Source organism: Saccostrea echinata, unplaced genomic scaffold, assembly GCF_033153115.1.
Source record: "Saccostrea echinata isolate AGI-Se365-2 ecotype Australia unplaced genomic scaffold, CSIRO_AGI_Sech_v1 ptg000001l, whole genome shotgun sequence".
In the NCBI taxonomy this organism is placed as follows: domain Eukaryota; kingdom Metazoa; phylum Mollusca; class Bivalvia; order Ostreida; family Ostreidae; genus Saccostrea; species Saccostrea echinata.
In genome coordinates, this window is record NW_026889750.1 from 24,248,437 (window position 1) to 24,265,768 (window position 17,332).

The following is a 17,332-nucleotide window of genomic DNA, read 5'->3' on the forward strand; positions in this document are numbered from 1 at the left end:
ATATATTCCGACATTTGTATCCATTCGGGTTCACTATTTACATTGAACTAATAAGATAGATATAATCACCTTGCTTGGTTTTTAAAATTACATCAGTACAATTGAATAAATAAAGAAACTAATGACCAATTTCTTTACATTAACATAATCTTACTTCTCTAGGAATACAGTGGCCATCCCCCTGTTTCAACAGGGAGCCTAGCATTACCTGTTCTTAATGTACAACGGCTTCTAAGACATTTCACTGGTAAAATGTAAACATCCTTTTCAAAGCTTAATGTACTCTTAAATAATCTATAATTAAGTGCTTTTGGTGTATTAAACATTCGACTTTATCATGATTGCTTAAATTGATCTTAGACTACAAGAATTTGATATACTTTGTTTTTTATTTATTTAACATTAACCGTATTACTTTTCTTCATATATGATAAACAACACTGATTTAAGATTTGCTGCACAAATTTACACTATCGTGTTTGATATTGGTAAACATTTAATATCGTAAGTTTTGAGGATATCTTTATTTTGTATGATGCAATCAGCTTACCCCCAAAAAGTAATATTCTGACTTTTAATATTCATTCAGACATCTTCCCAGTTCTCCATATACCACTGAATTAGGAGTAGATGACTTAACATTTAATTAAAATATGTTTACAAAATACAAGATGTAGTTTTTTCAGGTAAGACTTATGAAAACGTTAACCCCAAATTTCACAACCGTATTATAATAACAAAATCGGTTTGACAACTTTATCGATCAGGTACAGTTTACGTTTCAAAGATAAATTACTAGTATGTCTTCTACATTTACTAATTACATTGCTTTTGTTGCTTTGTCGTACAATTCTTTTATGTTCATATTAAATGATGCACTTTCATAAAATGTGACACTAAGATATCTGTACTCACTATTTCTAATGGTACTTCACTATATCTAAAATCTGCATTGGGGTTCACGCTGCCTCTACTGAATATACAATTTTGGTTTTATAAATATTTTTCCCTTAGGCCTATATGATTGATTAATTACTCATCATTAGTAATATTTTTCACTTTCTTAAATTCATTTTGAATCTATTATTTTACTATGAAATTCAATCTGTTGCTAGGGAATATAACAATAAATCATAACACTTCCTAAAAAAAAATAACCAAAAAAAAAAAAAAACAGAAACGTTTTTGGTCTTAAAATTAATGCTATAATGAACCTTTAAAACATCACAATTCAATCAGTGTTTGATATTATTTTATTCTCTTAAATCCTGATAAATACCGTTCTTCAAGATCTCAAGAATTTACAAATCGTTGTTTGTTTGTTTTTTTTTTCCTTTTCAAAAGAATGTTCAAAAACGATTGTAATTTTCTCTTCCTTGGTACGACTCGGACCTTCTTCCCATTCCACCATTGTTTGAATCAGAAAATCGTCCTCCTTGACGATTCCTCATTCCTCCTTGGTCACGGTCTCTCCTCCTTCCTCGAGAAGATCCCTCATAGGAATTTGACATCCTTCCACCTCTATATCCACGAGAATTGTCATTGTACCGACGATTGTCCCCTTCTCTCGAATAACCTCTTTCTCCATCTTGACTTCTATTTCGGTCGCTCCTGTTGTTGTCATAGCCTCTTACTCCATCTTGACCTCTATTTCGGTCGTTCCTGTTGTTGTCATAACCACGTTGCTCGAAGGCAATGACAGAGATTACTAGACAGACAGCGATAAGGAGTCCAAGATTTGACATTCTTATTGTCGATGTCACAATAACGGACCTTGAGCGAAGGATTTGCAAATAAGTCTGTACATTTATACTATTTCCTGAGACAACATCTGTACTTTTTATGCGTCGTACTTTGTACAAAAATAAAATTTATTATCTCATTTGTTCAATCTGATTTATAGCAATAATATAGCAATAATTACATAGTTTATGATGAAAAATATTAATCAAAAAAATTATTTTGCGCCACACAAGACAAAAATTTTCATTCATTTAAAGTTACACTTCTATCTTAATTTTCAGTCATTATGCACTGTTTTCTTTTAAGATAAGGAAAATTTCACAAGATCTTTCGTATAAATGGAAAAAGAGTACTGAATAAGTATTAATCTACAATCGATGAAGCCATCAATTTCTGATAGTTAAAGAAGTTCCTGACGAGACTTTAGTAGAACTGGTTTGTATTGTACAGTTAATGTTGTTTAACATGTTTTATTGAAATTGAAGCGAACTGTAGAAAGAGAAGCATTTGTGAAAGAACTCGGATTCCATGTACACTATATTTCGTAACTTCGTACTATAAATGTTCATCGAAATAATAATAAAACAAGATGTGTTTGTGAAACAGTGATGCCCCCGTATGGCAACTTATAGCAAAGGTTAAACTGTCTCAAATGCAAATCAAATATGTTTGTACCCAAAGTAAGGTCTTGTCTCGAGGAATATACCTGTGAAATATAAAAACCCTAGCAGCAACCATTGAATAGATATGGAAAAGGTTAAAGTTTTTCAAAAGTAAGTCAAACATCAAGGTCAAGGTCAAAATTAATGGTGCCCAAGGAAAGGTCTTCTCAAAAGGAATACAAATGTGAAATATGAAAGCCGTAGCACTAATCGTTCAAAAGTTATGACCTAGGTAAAAGTTTTTCAAAAGTAGGTCAAACTCCAAGGTCAAGGTCAAAGGGTAAATGTTGTTGGTATCCAAAGGAAGGTCTTGTCAAGGATTACATATGTGAAGTATGAAAGCCCTTAGCAACAACCGTTCAAAAGTTATGTCCAAGGTTAAAGTTTTCTAAAGGTAGGTCAAACTCCAAGGTCAAAGGTCAAAGTTGTTAGTATCCAAAGGAAGGTCTTGTCACAAGGATTACACATAAGAAGTATGAAAGCCCTAGCAACAACCGTTCAAAAGTTATGGCCAAGCTTAAAGTTTTCTAAAAGTATGTAAAACTCCAAGGTCAAGGTCAAAGGGTAAAAGTTGTTGGCATCCAAAGAAACATCTTGTCACAAAGATTACAAATGTAAAGTATGAAAGCCTTAGCACCAATCGTTCAAAAGTAATGGCCAAGGTTAAAGTTTTCTAAAGGTAGGTCAAACTCCAAGGTCAAAGGGTCAAAGTTGTTGGTATCCAAAGGAAGGCCGTGTTACAAAGATTACATATGTGAAGTATGAAAGCCCTAGCACAAACCGTTCAAAAGTTATGGCCAAGGTTAAAGTTTTTCAAAAGTAGGTCAAAATCCAAGGTCAAGGTCAAAGTTGTTAGTATCCAAAGGAAGGTCTTGTCACAAGAATTACATACGTGAAGTATGGACGTCCTAGCATCAACCATTCAAAAGTCATGGCCAAGGTTAAAGTTCGGTAAAATTTTGCAAAGCTGGGTCAAACTCCAAGGTCAAATATGGTGGTACCCAAAAAAAAGGTCTTGTCACAAGAAATACACATGTGAAATATGAAAGCCATAGCTCCAACCAATCAAAAGTTATGGGCAATGTTAAAGTTTTTGCGGACAAACAGACAGACAGACGGACAGACAGGGCAAAAACTATATACCCCCGAATCTTTGATACGAGGGCATAAAAACCACAGATACCAAGGATACATCTTGATGGTCTAGTCGTAGGCCATTTTATTGATGTCTAATCAAAACTGTAGGAGTGGCGTTTTACAAGAATTCCATTCCCCCCCCCCCTTTTTTTACTAACCATGGCAAAATCGTTCATCGATACCAACAGCCGATAAGAATTATGTATTCTACATTTGTATCAATGTTCCATCGATATTAGACCAAAATTATAGGACAACCAGCATTTTGAAAAATGATTTTCACAGAAATAACCATGCCAACATCGATCGTCGAAATCATATAATATTATACTTATGTACAATGTACGTCTTACTGGAATCTACTGGTGAAGCAAGTTCTATTGATATCGGACCGAAGCTGTAAGAGGATTTTGAAAAAAAATATATATATAGGCAGAAAGGGACTTTGAAATCCGATATGCAGAGTTACATTTTAGTAACATTTCAATTGAAATCGGACCAAAACAGTAAACCGAGTTCAAAAATACAGACAGATGCATACAGTGTACTTTATAATTACCAATGCACAGGCTCTTCTGGCTCTAATTACTCATCGTTTGTATGTCTGACAGTATCAGCTACTGCGTTCGAATGACGTGGTTATATTAAATCAATTTAATAAAAGAAAGGGTTAAGACATACTGTACAGCTCAAATTAATCAAGGGGGCAGCACTCAGCACCATCTGCACAATGACGATTCTCGTTGATTTGGAGGTGGAAGAATGTGGGATACGTAAAAAAAAACTTTGAGAATTCTCTCGGGGAAGCAGGGTAAACCTATGACCTAGGAATGATGAGGACACGTTCACATGGAAGATTTTTCGATTTTTTTAGTGCACCACTGAAGGATTGGGGCGGAGGTCTGGAAGAGAAAATGGCAATTTGTCAACTTGTTAGAAAGAAAACGTCAGCATCATTCTCGGCATATTTCATGCATTATGACTCTTTGAGGAAAAAGATCGGTCATGGTAGCCTAGTGGTGCATTGTAGGGTGTTCGTGATCAGTAGGGCCGGGTTCGATTCTCGTAAGTCAAGCGCCCGGCGTTAGAAGTGACAGTTACGGGTCATTCGGATGACACCTTAAATCCCAAGTTCCCGTGTCACGGTAGGCGTTGGCACGTTAAAGAACCCTAGCCTCACTGCCCAATGGCCCTAAGTGCTGAGTATTGGTCTAAATTTGAAGCCAATTATTGAAAATTATATTGATAAGTTATCTCCTAAATCATGGAAAATATTTATAAAATTTCGTACCGCAAATCATCATCTACCAGTAGAGACTGGAAGATGGTATGGTATACCACTGTGTGATAGAATATGTACACTTTGTAATAATACTCAAACTGCTGATGAATTTCATTACATCTTAGAATGTAAAACTTTAGCTATGTAGGAAAAAATTACTTGGGCAATTATTATTCCCACAGACCGAATGTTTTTAAATTCATGGAACTAGTGTCAACTCAAAACGAAAGAATGCTGAAAAAACTATGTATGTTTATCCTAAAAATCAATGATTCTGTCTGTTCTCCTTGGTATATTTTCCCCTCTTTTATTTATTTATTTATTTTTTCAATCTTCTGTCATGTTTTTTTGTTTGTATATGTACCTCTGACCAGTTTTGTATATAATGTATATATGTTATTAATGTACCCAATGTACCAATATTTTGGTTTGGGTGAATAAATAGAACCTGAACTTGAAGCCTTTCACTAGTAAATGGTGACGTTTCTATTTGAGTAAAAATGGGACGCAAAACAACATACAATCAATCAATCTGTCGAAAAAGAATACCAAGTTCTGATTTCATTTTTAATAGTTAATCTTATAACCAGTAGTTTGTTTTTTCATACAAATTTAAGGACATATGCAAAGTACCTTGCCTACTGATAATTTTTCAAGATATTCCTAATTTGAGATTATAGTGCCATCAGATGTTCGTAGACAAAAAATCAGCATGTATTACCAAGGGTTCTGAAACGATATCAATTGATGAAAATTCTTGTATAATTCAAAGAAAAATATACAAAAATTACTAAACATATTCTAAATGTTTTGTTTATCCAAACTTGTTTTAGAAGAAGTGTACAACAGCATATACAAACATTAAAATGTTGCACACAGTTCCTTCAACTATTGGAACTCTTCAACTCCATGAAAAAGACAATAAAGTTTAAACTACGTTGCATATGTCCTTAAATAAAATTTGAGTCGGCACACGTTATTATGCTTTATATTATGCCCATATCACAGTATCTGTATCTGAAGCTTTTAAAGAACAGAAACACTTTGGAAATATATTTCTCTAACAAAACTACAAAATATGAAAAAAATATTCATGTACTAGTAATAGAACAAAATGTATTGCTAATGTGGCAAGATATCCTTCTTGCAGCTCAGGTCTGATAATATCATAGCGAAGCAAAACTTTAAGCACACACTCCAGTATCTATAGAATGACCAAATATAACATTCGTGAAGTAGTATAGTATACTCATTATCATATTTCTCATCAACTGAAATTTTGTAAAATATTTCAGGTTTTACCTTTTTGAAAAATCGAACTGTGGTTAATCTGATGAATTTTGTGGGGAAAAGACCCATGCATAAAATCAACAACATCACATCAGAATTCTACCAAAAAAAAAAACAACAAAAAACCCTTCATTTAATTAATCATTTGGCCAAAACATTCACTGTAAATGAGGCACAGCTTGAACGAAATGGATTTAGCCTTATATTTAACCTTTAATTTGACAGATCACTATACTCTAAATCTTGTTGCAGAACGCTACATCATTAAGCCCATTGGACAAAATAATATGACCTTTTAAGTTCTCTGAAATCTAAATTTCTTTTCAATGAAGTTACATCTGTACATCTAATTGAATATTTACACATGAAAATAAATAAAGAGATTAACATGTAAATGCATTAAATTGACAGGGTGACCATAGCTGTCTTGTTTTTGTGAACTTTAGTGTACATGGTATAATTTTTGTCAACAATATAATGTAAACTTCAAGATTATTTCAAACTAGATCAAGGCTATAACATTTTGCTCACACGCATGACTTTTTTGAGCATTGCAAAGGGAGAAATACAGCTACAGGCTTGAGAGGACGAGGAGTCTTTAATACATATTTAACTGTATAATGCTATGAAATAACACCCTAGTAGTCTGAAGTACTTCTCTTTTTATGCTCTTTAATAAAAAATACTATAATTTGCTTAAGTATCTTCATCAATTTAACCATCAAAAAATAAACACATAACTAGAAGGCATTGCTTGCTCATAGAGCTGTAACATAACTTTTAATTTGAAAAATCACATCTGAGACAATTTAAGCCTTAAATCTTGATGCAGTAAGCTATATAAGCTATAGATGGTGCTATCTCTTTTCTCCTCTGATCTATACTTTTTTACAAATATCAATATATGTTCAATATGCTCATCAAGAATTTAAGAAAAATTATTAATGCAAATTACATTGCGTGGAGTCAGATAAGGTTTTCAAATATCTCATGTTCATAAGAAACAAAATTCAGAATGTGAAATGTTTGACATTAAATTCTATCTGAATTTTGTAAGCATTGGTTTTGTTTTATTCTTTGTAAAAAAAAAAATATGATTTTTATTTTCATGTACTTTTATCTTTCATAAAGTGCCATTAACCTTGGCATTATGGCCTTGAAATTCAAAATGAAACATCATCCAGACCAATGAACTAAATACTGGTATGTGAAAAATCATATACCGGTAACAGATCAATTTGCAACATAAATATTACTACTGCAATTTAATTTCTTTTTCATCCAAATGTTAACATATCCTTGAATTTTGACCAAGAATATGATAGGGATCTTCCTCCTATGATGTTCTACCAACTTCTGATAAGTAATAAAATGGAAAACCCTCCAGCCTGCAATTAAGGTCTTTCCATCAACAATAAAACATAACACCCAAAAACTTCACAAGCAGGGTAAAAAAATTAATTCTGATTTGGTAAGCATTCTCCGTAAGCATTCTCTGTAAATTCTCAGTATGTACATCAACAAAACAAATGGTCAGAAATAAATAAAGTTAGAATTATATAAATAATACTCTCTTTGACAATAACAGTACCTGAGAGAGAGACATAAATGATAATTCCTTTCTGAGTTCAGAGATTCTTTAGAACAAATCATCTAAAGTTTTGGTTTGGATAAATTCAAAAATATTACAAGTCAAGTGTTTAAATACAAAATAATCACTAGCAAATAAGACTAACTTCTTCACAGTATACATATGGCTCTCTTAGAATCAATGCTATGTTAACTCTTGGCAGAAACCTTCCTAATGGACTGATTAACAATATCTCTCATGTAAGTTATAGTCTCTTTTGGATTGTCACTGTTGATTATAGCACTTCCAGAAACAATCATTGTAGCACCAGCCTGAAATAAATAACTAAAGCTGAGTTTATTCCTGACAGCTATCTAGTAAACAATTTAATGCTTGTTAATATACATAACTTAAAATTATACAGTGATTGAAATGACTCAGCACTTGCTTTTATTTTAGGTTTACTTACGTCTGCACAATACTGAATTGTTGATGGTCCAACACCCCCATCTACCTCAATTTCCAAATCACTGTACCTCTCTCTCAAGAAAGAAACCTGTTCATAGATTGATGTTTTCAAAAAATCATGGTATACAAGATTTCTTGCATTTCAATGCTGTGAGTGTCATTGGCCAGCTACTTTTGACAAGGATTTCTTGTTTAATAATTAATGTAATGTACATTGAGAGTAGGCTAATACCCCTGATGGGGAACAAACAAAATGAGAGAGTGCACAGTTGAACTCTTCTTCTTTCTTCCTTTCTAATCATTTTTACATTGTATAAGACCTTTGCTTAAGGTATGTCACTCGTGAAATTAGTTATATCAAGGATTTTTTGACAAGTATAATTTAGATAAGTACTCATATAGGATGATTCAAAGTCGAAAAGAAAATTAGGGATCAGTGTACATCTTACTGAGCAATGGTACAATTATTTGACCTTTTAGCATTTAAATTGTAACTCTTGGGTTAATTACTTTAACCTTTATCATATTTTATCAGATGTAATCATAGCAATAAATATAATCTTGTTTTATGTAAAATAGTTTGAATGATATGTATCATTGAACAATTCATGCAAATTAATGTGCATAAATCATTGTTTGACCTTTTTGCACTAAAATGTATCATATTTGGGGTATTAAAAATCTTAATAGGCAATAAAATATTTTCTCGCATTAAACTTTTTATGACTTATATTGTTGATTGGTTGGAAGTACTGTGTAGTTTAAAATAATGAAAGAAAAAGTTGGGGTCAGTGATGTAATTTTGAGATATTGGTCAAAATATGCGATTTTCAGGCAAAAAACAATGTAAATTTTATCTTGATTTCTTTAGTATATTTTCATTTCTTGGCAAAGTCTGTTGAGTGAATGTGTAAAATTTGTTCTAAAAATATACATTGAAACCTATATTTAATATTCCTAGCATATAATAATGGAAAATATTCTCTGAGTAAAAATATGTGGGGTTAAAGTGCCAACTGAAGATATTAATTATAACAAATGTGTAGATTTGAAGAATTTTCTTCCAAATATTCTTCCATCACAAAAAAATAGTCCCTCATAAATCTTGTTTCTTTATGACTTTGTGAGCATCAGTTTTTAAATTGAATATTGTATAATTTGCATTGTTTCATTCAAATATGTTATAAAAATTGAATTGTAATGAATAGTTTTGAAGTTATAGGTTCTAACCGAACTTTTCTTAAAAGCTGACGAGTGGCATACCTTAAGTCTTTTACATACAATACACTTAAAATTCCATGTTTTATACTTGCTGCACAATACTAAGATCTGAAGGGGAAAATCTGAAATCCATGATTCTCTCTTTCAAATGATCTCTAGTTTAAGATGTGACACCTAAAATGGTCAAAAGCAACCTACATTGTACAGTACTTGTACACTGTAGCTATTAACCATATCTCCTTTTCAAGTTTAATTTAGAGGCGTTATGTGGTTGTAAAAACAAGCACTAGAATCAATCATGAAACTTCACTGCAATTCTCTCCTTGTTGCTTACACAGAATTCAATCTATCGCCATTAATATACATAACATTTGATTAAAATGTTCAAAGATTTTGTTTCTTTGTTGACACAATATAAACATTAAAAAAACACATTATTCTGCCATAAATAAACAACATCATATCAGTTGAGGCAAAATCTTTAAATCAAAGACATCATACAAGATCGTGCATTTTTGTATAAATTTAACAATACCTTTGGCATCATGTCTGCCATAAACCTCTGGCCTCCAAATCCTGGTTCCACAGTCATTATGAGAACCATATCTACTAGGTCTATTAATGGCACTAACACATCAACTGCTGTCTTTGGTTTTATCCCAACACCAACCTTAATGGAAAGGAATTTAAGTGTTAATACCATAATTTTATCATAATTAATTAAAAATAAATTGTGAGAACAAATTTGTATCAAAACGCATAGAAATTTAGCTGCCTTTATTCCTTAAATACAATGGTTTCATCAAAATATTGTGAATTATTTTTGCAGTGCTTCATCAGAATTTATACAGGCTTGCTCTTTTCTGAAGACTTGAGTCCATGAGGATTCGCTTTAACAAACTCGCTAATCATTGCAAATTTAAGGGGAGCACACCAAGTGCACGCTCCCCTAAAATTGTCAAATATAAGGTCAATCATTGTTCTAATTTTGAAAAGAAATGAATTTTTTGATAAAGGTAATAAAAATATTTTTTTTCTGTATTCTTCTTGCAAGGCAGAGCTTCTGGAGGCTAGATTCCTAAGCTTTGTTTCCATAGACCTTAAAATACATGTATTAATTAAGTTTTATTAATTCTTATCATTAATTATGATGATCGACTCTTATCATTAATTATGATGACTCTTATCATTAATTATGATGACAAGGAATAATAAAATGTCTTTCTAAAATATTTTATTTCTTCTCCAGAATCCAGTAGCTTCTGGGGGCTTTGCCCCTTGGCCCCCCACAAGGGCTTTGCCAGGGTTCTCACTAGGATTTTGCTAAGTTGAGTCCCAGGACTCAAGGTTTCTGAGAAGGTTGCGTCCCAGCTAAATTTGATGCGTCCCAGAAAAATTCTGTTGAGTCTCAACTAAATTATTGCAGTATCCTTCCATCCAAACATCGATAAAAATCTTTATCATCTTATCAGTTTGTTTACGCAGTATTAACATATTCAAGTATATAAACTGGTAATGCATTCAAGCTATATTCTAAATTACACGCGTAATCAATTGCCATAAAAATAACTTGGTGTTTATAAAGCTAAAATTAATTGTTGCATAATCAGCTAGTTGACTGTATACAATCACAGGTGTCATGTGCAATGAGGCGTAACTAATCCTGTCGGTCGTCTGCACTGGGTGAAATTCACGAGATAATCAAGCCGCATTGTGTATACAAGCACTAATTATGGTTTCTACATGTAGATAACACTCAAGATTCAAAAGTGTTTTTTAAAAAAAAAGCTGCAGTGTGTTTACAGCTGTCAGAGTTTGGCATGCGACACTATTATGACTATGGACTAATAAACATGAAATATCTTATGATCAATCCCTGTTTAAAAAAAAGAGAAATAAGTATAAGAAAAGTTGTTTCTTCGATAAACTTTATGATAGTTACAGGAAGGTTTCGATTAAATATTTCTTTGACAAATCCTAACATCTAAATTCCCCGTTTTCGAAATCACCAGAATTTTCTCGCTAACGAGGACGCGTCCGATCATGAGTCCGCGGACGCATCGTTTTTAAGAACCTTGCGTCCCAAGTAATTTTGCTGCGTCTAGGACGCAGATTCTTGCGTTAATGAGAACCCTGCTTTGCCCTGGACTCATTGGGGGCCTCAAGGTGACCCCAGACCCCCTGCCTAATCAGCCCCCTAACTTCTAATCCTGGATATCTGCCCCCTGCTAATGAGAGTCTCAGTCTAAGTATTTGATGACATGTGCTATTAATTTGTTTTTTATCCTAATCAATATATCCATCTGTATCTGATATACTATTCAAGAACCTGGATTAAAAAAATATTCTAATTTTCAGTTTACAGCAGTCACATCACCTTCATTCCAGCTTCCCTGATCTTTCTTATACACCCAGTAGGGTCATCTGTTGCCTCATAATGGAATGTATACTGGTTTGCTCCTGCATCTGCCATATTCTGTACCCACTGTAAAGTCAATGTCAAATAGGAATCACTCATATATTTTTAATGCCTCACTTAGCCAGGGCTGAGGCAAGAGAGTTACTGAATATTTCCTACTGTTGAACACTGTGTTGAAAAAAAATTTCCTTTTCAGTGCCTAAAAACTTTTTTATTTTTTAATAGAACTGATATCAACTTCAGATTTAGATTAGACTTTAGATTAGAAATTTCTAAAATGGAAAAACAGCTAGCAAGTTTTTCAGCAAAATCATGCATTGCAACATGTAGCAATTTTATAAGTTACATGTATATACCACAAGTTCAAAATTCAGAAGCCTTACATTCCTGAAGTGAATAACTTACTCTGTATTCAGACTCAGAAATTAGAAACAATGAAAATTCAAAGGACTTGCCTAGTATCGTACACACGAATGAAAAAGCAAAATAAAAAATAAATTTGAAAATATGACATAACTTACATGAAAATCCATCTCATTTTGAACATATTGAAATGTAAATGTTTTTTGCATTGTAACTTTGCACAAAAACTTGGCAATAGATCATTGCTGGTGCACATACAGATCTGACAACATTGAAAAATTCACATTCTGAAAACATGTAATTGATCTAAAAGTGTTCAACTACATGTACATGTTTACTGATAGAGGCCAATGAGGTATCCTAATCCATTCAATTTTCTATTTCTGACTCAAAACTCTAATAAAATTCAACATTTTCAACTACAGTAATTGTGATCTTTCAATTTTTTGACTGAATCCAGTATGGTAAAAATTATATCACACTGCCAGAGAAAAATAATTACAGCATCATCATGATCATCCTGTTAATTTTTAGCATCTTCAGGAGAAATAAATAAATCTACTCAGGACTGCTACCAAAAAGAAAATAATTTAAATCCCATCCCTCTTGTTTTTGTCTTATAATCTGTAATGGACTGGTGTAAATAGCACCATGGTTATTATAATTATCTACTGATATATAAAGCACATAAGCTACATGTACAACTAGTCTAATGTTTACAAGATAACAATATATCTGCAAGAAAACTGCACGTATAATGCTATTAAAATATAAGTGGATACATCCTAATGTGATGTCACCTTCCTTGACTTACATTTGCCTAGGCCCAAGTAAATTTAAGATTTCAAAATAGTGCTGGTTTAGTTTGATGACTCAACTATGAGTATGATAAAACTACGGAAAAAACCCTCTCAATGTTGAACATTTCTCTTTATAAAGACCCTGTTTCTCGATAATAAAACATACAGATTTAATGAATGAAGAGAAAATAAACACTCACCTGTTCTGGGTTTTTTACCATCATATGCATATCAAAAAACACTCCAGGCACTTTTGGTCGAAGGCATTTAACAACAGGGTGTCCAAATGTTAGGTTTGGAACGAAATGCCCATCCATAACATCAAGATGCAGATAGTCTGCACCACTGTCCATTAGTCTCTGGCATTCGGAGGCTAATTTAGAAAGATCCGAATTAAGAATTGATGGACCAATTTGACACTGTTTTCCACTGCAGGGGGCTGCCATCTTGATTTGGATATGATGAAGGTCGAACCCGATCATTTTAAAAATATGTATTTCTTTATATACTTTGATTACCTGTAAATCTATAACGAGGCAAGATACACCTGTAATATTTACAGGTTATATTCACCATTAGTTGTACTTCAATTTTGAAAAAGAGTAATTTTCGAAATTTTTTGACATAAGAGGGGTTTTTGCTTGGAACAGTTCAAATATTCTCTTAAAGCTAAGCTATCTATCTATCTATCTATCTATCTATCTATCTATCTATCTATCTATCTATCTATATATATATATATATATATATCTATATCTATATCTATATATATATATATATATATATATATATATATATATATATGGCGTATCTGAGCTAAAAATGATAATACGAGATTGAGTGTAGATACACATGATATAATGTTATTTACTTCCAAATTAAAATTTTCACCGATTTTGAACTCGAATAATCTCACATTTCTATAATTAAATTGACTTTAAGTGTCTTTTATTTAAATGTGGAGTCGGTAAATAAATCGGTTATTTTTAAATTTTTGATATCTTTGAAATAGATTTAAATTGTGTAATTTACAGAAAAATCCTTTCTCTAAATAGAGTAATCAGTCAAATAGAAAGATATTTTACATTTTGGTTATCTGAACTTATCAAAAATACGCCACATATCGCCAAACCCCCTGACTCCGTCACTACCCTTACTTTCGGGAAATAAATAACAATTACATGTGATCTATTGTAGCTATCATATTTTATAAGAAATCAGTAAGTACTTTTATGCGCTATTCCATCGATATCTCAGAGATATGCGTCAATATGCTCATTTTTACACGTCAGTCATATTCATGAAGGTCTTTACCAAAGGATTGATATGATATTCCATATTGAATACGGTTAAATATGTATTTTATTTTTCGTCTAAATTTTCCCCAATATGCTACACGTTGGAGATAACGTAGCGTGACGTTATTACATATAAAATACGTTATATTAACGTTATTTTTTCTGTTTTTGATACTTTTTCTAAAATACAATTTAATACCATTTTAAATCGTCAAAACTAATTTTCTCTGTTTACAAGTTTAAGATGAAGGGAGAAAAAACTAAACTGGCAAAAAATATTTAATTAATAAGTTGGCATATTTTAGAGGGCACTGGTGACGGAGTTAGGGTTCACTAAACGTAATGTACACGGATGTAATAAGCGTTCTATTTATAAAAGTTTTGTATAAGCCCAATCACTGAATTTTTTTAAATAGTTCTGAAAACAATGTTTAAGTTCATTACTAAGTGTAGCAATCAAGAAACAAATCAAAAAATAATTCAGAGAGTAACCCGACGTGTTTTCCGCTTATGGTGACGGAGTTTGGGTAGTAAGGGATATGACTTTAACTGTAGATCAAATTCGGATTTTTTCCCTGTTCAATATACATCACCCGAAGTCCATGCATGTTTATCATTTCATTACCGCCTTCAAATGATTATTTATTTATTTATTTATTTATTTATTTACTTATTTATTTTCAATTTATTAAATTTTATTTATTATTATTTTATATGTTTTTGTACAGTGGTTGTATTATTCAGATAGAAAAATACACATGTAGATTGCAAATGTATCGTAACGTCTTCTTACCGCCATATTTATCTACATATACTTATATACTATTGTATCCGATATATCTTCGATTTTTCATTTTCAAATTTTTTTTTTTAATCTTACGCTATTGCTATATGTTCTATCACGTCTGCGTTGTATGCCATGATGATTTATCCAAATGAATTAAAGTTTAAAATAACCTTTGAAATATATTTTATTTAAATTTTTAGCGACTTCAGGTACAATTCAAAATGAACATGCCGTTGTGTAACATTTAATACCGTTGTAAATTGAACTCAGAAGTACGAGCATTGCTTTAAATGCAAATTTACATCATATATTTACATAGTATAATGTGCAATATATACAGTAAAGGGATAGATCAAGAAAATGTAGTTGGAGAAAGAGATTGTATTTAAAAGTATATTGACATATACACAGAGGAGAATCAGGTTTATCCCTCAGTATTTGATTGAATAAGTCTATCACGCTTATCATTTTACAAATCTCTAAATTGCTAAATAACATTTTACCTATAATTTCACTTACCTGCTTGTATGGTTATTTTTTCTTCTCTGAAGAATCAGCCAGTAGTCGCATAAGTGTATATATATAAAGCATGAAATTTTGCAAACATGGTAAGATAAATACATATTTAAATACGTGAAATGTCGTATTTGCCTGAATGTAATGCTTCAAAATCCCCCCCCCCCCCCCGAAACACACACACACACCCAGAGATATTTGACATGACATGTATTTGCCCTCATTTCAGAGTTCTTTTAATCTTAGTTATTATATACCCTACTTAATTATTATTGTTAAATATTTAATCTGGAATTCAAGGCAATGGTTCGATTTTTGGCCTTGAAATGAAAACTTGTGAATGAACTCTACCTTAGTTAATGAAATAAACTTAAAATAATTTTGTAAAAATTTTGTTCCCTCTGTAATTTTATGTCATCTCTTCAATTTTGACAAGAAAAAGTAAAATAATTCAAAATTACATTTTTAATCAGAGCAGAATCTGTTCAATTTCTTCATATCAAAGAATTGGTTTCTACACCTTGCTGAAGATTTCTGGAAGTTTCTCGAAGCACAGAAATATCATTTTCCACCCAATCTTCAGAACGGATATGAATTCTGAGAACGAACTTGAAATTACCTCCCATCTAAAAGAAGGTAAAAAATACAAACATATAATGTACAAGGAAAATGGGACTAAACTTTCGATAATATTATCTTTAAATCACTTATGCATTATTTTTAGGGATGACAATTTGTAACCGGTTAACCGATTACTCGGTCGGCAATCGATTAGAAAATCTGTAATCGGTTAATCGGAAAAAATAAAATATTTGTTAAATTGAACACATTTTTAAAAAAAAGTATTTAAAAAAAGAAATCTCTGCACAAAGGATAATCATTTGGAATTTAAAGGATCTAATTTTGACTTACATGTAATTATGAATCTCCAGACTGAGACCGTTGCGTAATTGGTCAGTTTATGTAGTGTTAATTACCGTGAAAACACCATGTCGTTACCCCGACTGTCCTGTATTGATAATAATTGAATCATTGAGCACTGTGAATTGATGTGTTTGTCGTTTTCAGTTTTCAATCCAATTTACATGTAATTATTAAACAAACATTGTAAATCAAGGGCTATAGAGTTCACATGTAGTTTTGATTATCATAGTGAAAATGCAGAAAAAAACTTTTGGGACATCTGCTCTGGAAAATTATCAAAGATTTCTTAGGGTTTTTTCATGGTTTTCTCAATTTTTCTTGTCTACTGAAATTTAAATAAAAAATATGTACCCGTATTTTTCTGATCCATGCAGAATCAAGACTAATGTTTTAACTTCTATCGTCTTATTTGGGTCTATTTGTGTATATATGCAGAGCTACATGAAAAACAATTGTCAAGAAAACGTGCATTTTGATACGATTACATGTAACCGGTTAATCGGTCGGAACGTCTTGCAGTTAACCGATTAGCAATTCTGTAATCGATTGCCATCCCTAATTATTTTAGTGGTAAAATTATCTTGACAATGACAATGACGATGATTTTATTCTCATAAATGTACAAACATACATTGTAGAGAGGAGGTAGGAAAAGATACAAACACAAGAAAAAGAATATAATACATTTATAATAAATGGTACAAAATATCATGTTAAGATTCAAATCAATTATTTCCATCTATAATTTGTTTAACAATCAACAAAAATTTGCATAATTTTTTCAATATTGAACAGTTTGTTGTTGAAAAAAGTTGTTTAAATTTCTCTATATTTGGTCTGCATATGAGATAA

At 31.8% G+C, this 17,332-nt stretch overlaps 1 protein-coding gene across 1 annotated transcript; it reads right to left on the minus strand.

The window, feature by feature from the left end:
* Positions 1-7,590: 7,590 nt before the first annotated feature.
* LOC133203592 (ribulose-phosphate 3-epimerase-like) lies at positions 7,591-13,428 on the minus strand. Its single transcript, XM_061339395.1, has 5 exons — positions 13,156-13,428; positions 11,751-11,858; positions 9,909-10,043; positions 8,154-8,240; positions 7,591-8,016 (listed from the first exon to the last, which is right to left on the minus strand). The coding sequence occupies exons 1-5, from the start codon at positions 13,399-13,401 to the stop codon at positions 7,894-7,896; spliced, it is 699 nt and encodes a 232-aa protein (XP_061195379.1). The 5' UTR covers positions 13,402-13,428; the 3' UTR covers positions 7,591-7,893.
* Positions 13,429-17,332: the final 3,904 nt, after the last annotated feature.